Raw genomic sequence first — 8,842 nt, forward strand, 5'->3', positions numbered from 1 at the left:
CGAGAAAGCGCGCGCCCAGCCCTTTCTGGACCCGTTCCGGGTGGAGGGAGGGAAGAAGGCGCAAGACGTGTCCCCGCGCTGCCGCCTCTTCCCCGCGGAGGGATATCGGGTGTGCGCGCGTGCGTGCGTGCGCGTGCGCGCGCGCCCTTTTTCCTTCCCCCACCAGAATATTGAGAGTTAAGAGGCAGCTCCGCGGTGTAACTGAGCTCAGAAGCGAGCAGGAGGACCGGGCGAGGGCTGCGCCGTTGCTACCCCCGCCGCCGCTCCTCCTCCTCCGAGGCTCCCGCCTCACTGCGGCGCTGGATTGAATTCAGAGTCCCACGGCAATTTCCAAGGGAGGAGCGGATTGTACACCTTCGTTGCAACTCCCCAGCATTCTTCTTCTCATCAGTTATTACTGCTGCTGGAGCGGGTCCCTTTCCACGCGCGCAACCACAGGAAACGCGACGAAGAGCGTCGCCTTCTTTCCCCCCCGCGTCGGGTGTTTCATTGTTATTATTTTGAAGGACATAATTGCATTTCGCCTGGATTCTGCCTTTGGCTGCTTTGTTTCCCGGAAGTCCGTGTCTACTTCTGAGGAGGGGGAAGCAGAAAAATACGAATCGGCCCCGCCGCTCAACTCTTGGGTGGGAGAGACCCCGAGGACAGCTGCTGGCAAGGCTTCCCCGCCGTGGGAAGGAGCCTGCGCCCCACCGGCCCTTTCCGACTGCGCCCCTCGGCGGGGCTTTGCGCCGCGGTCTAATCGAGGCGGCCGGCCGAGAAGGACCCGCGTCCCGATCGTCGGGGCTGCCTTCTCCTCCCTCCCCGCCCGTCCTCCTTGTGGCTTTGGAAGATGTTACTCTCCAAGTTTGGCTCGCTTGCTCACCTTTGCAACCCAACCAGCATGGATCACTTGCCGGTGAAGATCCTGCAGCCAGGTAAACAATGAAGGACATTCCCCTTCTTGGTGGCGATGATGCTCTTGTGTGTTGTGTGTGTGTGTGTGTGTGTGTGTGTGTGTAGTACGTGGCGAGGGGAGGACAGGCGCGCGCGCGGGTGTTTTCTGTCTACCGTCTGCGTGGCAGCGACGGCAGCTTTCCTGACCAAGATCTCAGGAATTGGGATGGGGTTTCGGCTTTTTCCTTTCTTTTAAAAATCCCCCATCCTGGAAAGCGCCAGGGTTTGAGTGTGTGTGTGTGCGCGCGCGCGCGCGTGTGTTCCCTATTAAGGTAACATGGCTTGGAGCGGATGGGGAGTGGTGTCGCGTCCGATGTGGCGTTTCCAGTATTTCGCCCAAGGATGGGCAGGAAAGGGGCTGGAGAAGCAAACAAGAAAGCCCCTTCTGCGCATCAAGTAGTGGTGGTGTTTTCATTGTACCCCCTCGCATGAATTGGCTGATCTTGGGGCGTGTGCATACAGCCACTTCTGATATTTGGGTGGGGTGAGACAACCCCGATTGCCCTATTTTTTTCCCGCCCTGCCCGGGGTGGGATTGCTTTCTGTCTACCGAACATTCCGTCAATAGATCGCTTCCAACATTTTTTTCTCTCTTCGCCCCCACCCCTCCTTCCCTTTTCTTTCCATCTCTAGTGAAAGTGGAGAAGGAGCCGTTCGATAAAATCTATCAAGTGGGCTCTGTGCTGGGCAGCGGGGGATTTGGCACAGTCTATGCCGGGAACAGGATCGCAGATGGCTTGCCGGTAAGAGGAGGCGCCTCATGTGACCCCCTCTCCCTTCTACAGCCCCAACTGCAAGGCTTTGTTGCCCCCCCCCCCCGTGCCCCAAATGTGTTGCTGGCACTTCTAGAATTTGAACCTTTGCCGGTGGCTGGAAATTCCACCCGTGGCAACAGGCAAAATCTCTGCTCCCTCCCCAGCGCCCAGCACCTGCCTTCAGCTTCACAGATTGGCCTTCCTCACCTTCTCTTCTTTCTTCCTTGCTTCCAGGTTGCTGTGAAGCATGTGGTGAAGGAGAGAGTGACAGAGTGGGGCACAATTGTAAGTATCTATGGGATGGATCACAAAACCCTGTGTGTGCGTGCATGTGTTTTGCCCCACTAAACGTTCCCTTATGCTTTCCTTGCCCTTCATTAATAATGGAGGACCGTCTGTTCTTTGCGTGGGTTCCCCTTCCATGCCCTCCATGCTGGTGCTGCCTCTCCAGCCTCTGTTATTGTTTACGGGGGGGGGGGGATTTGGCGGGGTTTCTTCTCCTCCTCTCCCCCCTCTGCCCTCCCCTTCTGACTGCGGCAGCAGCAGAGACACCCAGTGGAGTGGCTGTGGACTTCCCCATCGCTCTAGCTTGCCAGCCCCCATGCATTAGTGCTGGAGTTTCCATTTGCAGGAAGACGTGTGATGTGTTTTCAAATGGCCAAGAAAGAGGATTTTCCCTTCTGCTTCCCCCCCTCCCCACTTTGTATTCCAAAAGCTTCATTATGTCTTCCTTTGCTCCCCCCCCCCCCTTCTCCTTTCAGGGTGGAGTAATGGTGCCCTTGGAGATAGTCCTGTTGAAGAAAGTGGGCTCAGGCTTCCGAGGTGTGATCAAGCTGCTGGACTGGTACGAGAGGCCTGATGGCTACTTGATTATCATGGAAAGGCCAGACCTGGTGAAAGACCTCTTTGACTTCATCACTGAGAAGGGAGCCCTGGACGAGGAGACGGCCCGGAGCTTTTTCCGCCAAGTCCTGGAGGCAGTGCGCCATTGCTACAACTGTGGGGTGGTGCACAGAGACATCAAAGATGAGAACCTCCTGGTGGATCTCAGGACAGGAGAGCTGAAGCTGATAGACTTTGGGTCTGGAGCCATCCTCAAGGACACAGTCTACACTGATTTTGATGGTATGTGCCCCTCCCATCCGCAACGTGTGTGTGTTTGTGTGTGTGTATGGATGGATGAGCGCATCCCCCTCTGTCTTAGTCACATTCATACCATCTACTGCTAACAAAAGATATTTCTGCCGCAGCAGCCAGTAATTAAATCCTTTGCACTGGAGGCAGTTTGCGGGCAGGGGGCAGGGGTGCGCCCAGTTGCGTAGGAATAGAAGCGATTCCAGGCAGTGACGCAGCAGTTTATATTTTCCCTGCCTTAGGAGAAAAAGGGCATTTTCCTAGAGGGCGATGTGTTTACAGTTGACTCAAGGTTTACCAGTATTCCATCTGTGCCTCTCCGTGTATTATTTTCTCTGTTCTCCCAGCCCCTGATACCCGTTTCCCCTTCCCAGTCTCTTTTTTCTCTATATGATGCTTTAGAAGTCCCGCATTGCAGATTGAGGGGGTAGGAGACATCCTCCCCTTAAATAACATTTTTTAAAGTGGATGTTTGAGTTCCAAGTTAAATATTCCAAATTCTTTTTTGTTATTGGAAATCTATCACACTTCTTTTACACATGGGTGGAGAAGAGGATTTTTCTCTTTTCAAGGTGAATGTGATAGATATAAATGAGTGACTCTTCTCCCTCTCCCCTCCCCTTTCCTAGTCAGCTGCAGCATTTAACATCTGTTTGTTGTGAAACTAGAGCCTCATGGCCATGTGACCTTCAGCATCACAAATTCCAGCTTTTATTTGGTATCCAAGTAACAGCTCAGTGCAGAGGGAGGGCAGTTGCTAACCGCCTCTTATGTGTGAGGCAGATTTCACTGCTCTCTTTTTAAAAAGAATTCCCTGCATTTCTCTTTCTTTCCTTTTTATTAAAAAGGGGGCAATATGTTTTCACATGCTTTTGGACCTGACTAAAGCTGATTAGTCATATATAGTAACTAAGACCTGAGTTTTACCTTTTTTTCCCCTTTCTCCTCTCTCCTTTCATCATCTCTCCTTTTGTCCTTTTGTGTCTATTTTTGGTGTGGTGCTGCAGACGCCACGTGGTCAGGGAGAGGGAGCTTTATGTTAGTAAACAGTCAGCTGATGGGAAGCTGTGCTAACCACTGCAACAAAATAGCACAACCTACGGGCCCAGATTAAAACATGATATAATACTGGGGATGATTTAAGGTCTAGGATTTTCTCATGTATGTGTGTGTGGCATGGATTCCACCCCCCAGAGCTTTGAAAAACAAACATATTACTAATGTCATCTTAATGAATAGTTCCCCTTGGCTAATGTAAGGGGGTCTTGTGGCCTTCCATTACAGGAACACGAGTATACAGTCCTCCAGAATGGATTCGCTACCACAGATACCATGGAAGATCAGCAACTGTGTGGTCGTTGGGTGTCCTCCTGTACGACATGGTCTGTGGAGACATCCCTTTTGAGCAAGATGAAGAGATCTTGAGAGGACGGTTATACTTTCGAAGAAGAATTTCACCTGGTAAGCTTAGATTCCTGAACCCCCACAACAACTTTATTAACCCACCCCTCCCATTTTTAATGGGGGTTGATTCCGCTTCCCCACCCCCGTCCTGTCCCCCGTTCCCTAATCGGTCTTCTACATGTGTTTCAGAGTGCCAACAACTGATCAAATGGTGCCTTTCACTGAGGCCTTCAGACAGACCAACACTTGAGCAAATCTTCGACCACCCATGGATGCACAAATCAGAAGTCGTGAAGTCAGAAGACTGTGACATAAGGCTACGGACCATTGACACTGATGTGTCTAGCACAAGCTCAAGCAATGAGAGCCTGTGAAATACTGAGGACCTTGCAAAGGGAGGGGAGCTACAAGCAGGAAAAAAAGACCTGAGTGCTGCTGCTGCCAATATGTAGGAGGGGCTAGAAAAAAATGCATTCATTATTCTGTAGTTTGAATCTTTGTCTGAGGGAATTGATTTTTATTTCCCCACCCCCTTTTTGCTGGTTTCTGCTTTGGAATGAGAGATTTCCTTTGGAAACGCTGATGTTTGGGAGTTTGCAGGCCAGTACTTAGTCAAAAGACTGACCTTTTTATTGAGGAAAGCAGTGACCTCTTTAAATAACATGGTAAACCTTTTTGCTCTCATAGAGCCTGGACTAGATTTTATTTGCTTTTTGAGTGCCTTTTTGAAAGCTGCTTCAGTGGGACTTTCTTTTTTGAGCTGTGTATGTCCAAAGAAGATCCAGTGCAATATAGGATTTTGCTCCCCTTACTGCAGTGCTGGTGGGGAAGCAGCTCTTATGATGCATTGGAGAACATGTTCAGTGATTGAATGAAGTAGTCCCATCCACTGGTGATGGAATACTTGAACACAAACATTTCACTCCTTCCTAGCTCTTTCCCAGCCCGCCTCCCCCGCCCCCGCCCCGAGACAACCTCGGCTGCTCCACAATATATTTCCAATAGGCTGCACAGGTTATCAGCTGTTTATCAGGAACACTCACTCATATTTCATTTCATCATCTCTACCACTGGGCACAAAAAAAGGCCCTTTCTCAACTCCCCCAACCTGCAAGTCTTAAAAGTATGTATGGGCATGTTAAATGCACAATCAATGCAATATTCAAGGACTTTGTGTGTGTTTTTTCCATACCTGTATAATGTGTTTATGTAAATTTCAGTTTTTTCCCCATGTATTATGCAGTTTTATTTATTGTCTGGAGTTTAGATGACCTCTCACAGTCTCATCTGTGGCTATTTATTTTAGCTAATTTATTTGTTTAGAATTATTCAACACTGCGCTCTCGTTTGCGCACTGTCTTTCTCTCTCTCTCTCTCGTTATTCCTGTCATGAGAATTCTTATGGTTGGTCCACAACTTGTTTTTGCATTCCTATCTGTCTCTTTTTCCTTTTTTTTTGTTTTTTGGAGTTCGTTAAAAAAGAAAAGAAATTTAAAGTCTGACCATACCTGTGTTGGTTTTTTTCATTTTTGGTTGGAAGATGGAAAATTGTTGTACAAAGTCTAATTTAAGGGAACTAGAATGACTTTAAAAGTTAGTCAGTATGCCTTTTTTGTCTGGTATTATTTACATACCAGAACTGTAAAGTAATGCTGTTTGGAAGGGTTTTAAATTATTGACATTGTACAGTCTTTGTGCATTGGCTCTGGAAGGGAGAGTGGCAGAGTCATAAACCTTAATTTATTTTAATAGCTGTGTGTTCTGTGATCTGGTTGCATTTATGCAGCTTTGATTTGGATTCTTTTTCTTCTGTTTAACAGTGTGAAATGTATGGAGATCATATTTTTTTATACAGGTATTTCAATTAAACTTTTTTGTAGATAAACATGTGTGGTATATTCCTTTGAACTCAGTAGTAGTCTACCAGACAAGTGGTTTCAATACAATCCTGGACATGTCTGCTCTCATTGAGCTTCCTCTCAGAAAAACGGGTAGGGGGTTGCAGTCTTAATTTTTAAATATGTAATTGTCGTAACCTACGAGGTGATAGGAATTTGTCATAGGCCAGGCCCCAATGGCCCTGGTAACTAGTATGGTTCTAGTGTTAATTGCTTTGTGGCTGCACTGGTTACTAGGATCGCTGTAGGCTGGTCTTGCCCTCCATCTGCACATGGCTACCTATCCTCCTCCATTTGCACATGGCTTCTAGGAATTGGATGAGGCTCTTCTAGGTCCCTGTCTTGCAAGAGTTGTCTTGCCTACAGAAATGCATTCATACTGTGTTTGCCAGCACATCAGTACTTCCCCAGTGCAACTGCTTGCCAACAGGTTCCAATATTTACTCCTTAGTATGAAGTAAATTTTGAGCAACTGAGTAAGTACCTCTCTGTGATGCTACAGTAAATCTTGGCTCTATATGCATACCCCAACCCCACTAGAACTTAAAAAAAGGAAAAGAAACCTGGTGGTATTCCCCACCCCCACCATTGCTCAAGAACACTGTTCTGGAAAGGAACGGGTCTTCAAGCCCATGTTTTGCACAGTAATATGATGTTTCCATTAGTATATACATTTTGCAAGCAAAGAAACTTGCTTTGGGTGCCTTCCCCAATCTAGTACCTTCCAGATGTGTTGGGGCTATGACTCCCATCATCCCCAGCCAACATGGCCAATGGTCAGGGCTGATGGAGGTTGCAGTCCAAAATGTCTGGAGAGTACCAGGTTGGGGAAGGCTTAGAGACCACAGTGCACATGTGTAGAATTGTTCTTGGACAGTACGCCTTCAGACTTCCTATGTTTGAATGCTCACCAATATTTTTAGAAATAAACAACACCTCACATAACTGAGGGAGGTTTATTATAAAACCCTTCTGCCTCATGCTAACTTTCCATATGCAAAGAGTTTTCTTACCAGGGTGAGTGAGGGGAAATTCCAAACATGGTCTCCAATTATCATTCTGAAGCAGGCCAGGCTGTGCTATAGTGCTATTTCTGCACATTTGAAGTGGCTCTTAAGAGATGTTCATGTCAATGGTAGTGTGCAAGCACACCTTGCATTGGACACTCTCCTTGGTGACTACATATATGGCCCTCACTGGGTTTAACAGTGCTAGAAGACCGGCCTTCCTCAACCTGGTGCCCTCCCAGATGTTCACTGCAACTCTGTGATCCCTGCTAATTGGTGATGGGAGTTGTAGTCCAACATGGCTGAAGGCTGCAGTAGACCAGAACTGCTGAGAGTTTCGGAGGATTGTGTGCTTTTCATGAAAATGAATGACCCAATAGGTTTGTTTACAAGGACTGGAGGCTGGATTAGAACATAACATTGACCAAAATGCCTGTGTTGTGACCACAGCAGTGCCAGATGCAAATTCTGAACACTGGAATACTCCTCCCACCATCTGATCTGATGGTAGGCCTCTTAGAAAGGGAAAATTGCCATCTTCCAGTGCTATTGACTTAATATTAGTCCTGTATAGATAGGACTATATCCTATAGGATCCTATATCCTGTTGTGCTCCTATATCCACAGGAGCACAACAAAGAAGCTTGATGCTAACCATCTTTAGATTTCTAAACTGAACATCAGGAAGTTTAAACATGGTAGTTTTTCTTTATGAATGGGTTTTACCCTTAAAGGTGGCTTAAATATGATAGAGTAGAACAGATAGGTGTGGGTGAGTGGGTGGAGGAGAGAGGGAGGAGAAAGAGGAGGAGGATGGTGGCTGCATGGGAGGACCGAAGGATGGACATATATAGATAACTTTCCCCTGTCAGTTAAAGCTAGGAGAAATAAGTTATCAAAAACATTCCCATTTTTAATAGAGCTAGGAAGGATAGGTATGTGGTAGATTATAAAGATAAGTAGTCCTCCCCTCCAAGCAGCTTCACTGTGCAGCTTGATCCTCCCATCTAGTTCTCTGAAGTGGAAAGACATCATATGTGCATCAGGCTTTTCTAGGTCAGTGTTAAATTACACGACAGGCAGCCAGGTTGGCACTGGTGCGCACACACACGCAGAGAGAGAGAGAGACATTACCTCCAAGTGCAGACTGTGCCAGAAGCATTTCTCCAAATTTCTAAACTTGAGCATCTCTTCAAAAAGCGGTCTCCCTCTGTCCCATTCCCAATCTATTTAGCAGGTGGGGATACGGTTGTTCTTGTGTACATCATCTGCTGCACATGGAATATGTCAGCTTTCGCCAGTCTAGTACCCTCCAGATGCAAGCCTGGTCATCCCAGGCCATTGGCCACACCAGGGCTGATGGGAGTTGTAGCCCCAACACATCTGGACCAGGCTGGGAGAGGCTGGAATACATAGATCCAAATATGTAGATTAGAGTTTTCCCTACTTTTGCCTGCAGCCCTGCCACCCTTGCCAAGGAAAAAGGCCATCCTGGCTTACCTAGGCATTAGCCCAAAGGGCAGTAGTCCTTCTTCCAGCTGATATGCGTGGAGTTTCTCAAAGACAGGGAGGGAGAGAAAGGCTCACTTGCACACACATACACACACACACGCTGACAGTGGTTCACCCCCAGAATCCCAGCATATGCACCCTTTCCTGAAGCTATCTTGCAGTCTCCTCTGAGAAATCCCAGCCCACAGTTAGAGAA

General features: G+C 47.7%; 1 protein-coding gene across 1 annotated transcript; it reads left to right on the forward strand.

Moving 5' to 3' along the window:
* The first annotated feature begins 205 nt into the window (after nucleotides 1–205).
* On the forward strand, nucleotides 206–6,111 carry PIM3 (Pim-3 proto-oncogene, serine/threonine kinase). The gene is made up of 6 exons (XM_084810943.1): nucleotides 206–917; nucleotides 1,570–1,679; nucleotides 1,926–1,976; nucleotides 2,453–2,816; nucleotides 4,110–4,286; nucleotides 4,419–6,111. Exons 1-6 carry the CDS (start codon nucleotides 833–835, stop codon nucleotides 4,601–4,603), a joined length of 972 nt encoding a protein of 323 aa, XP_084667069.1. The 5' UTR covers nucleotides 206–832; the 3' UTR covers nucleotides 4,604–6,111.
* The last annotated feature ends 2,731 nt before the right edge of the window (nucleotides 6,112–8,842 follow it).

Source organism: Heloderma suspectum, chromosome 7 (genome assembly GCF_057233095.1).
Source record: "Heloderma suspectum isolate Gila_16-S chromosome 7, 16-S_ref, whole genome shotgun sequence".
Lineage (NCBI taxonomy): Eukaryota > Metazoa > Chordata > Lepidosauria > Squamata > Helodermatidae > Heloderma > Heloderma suspectum.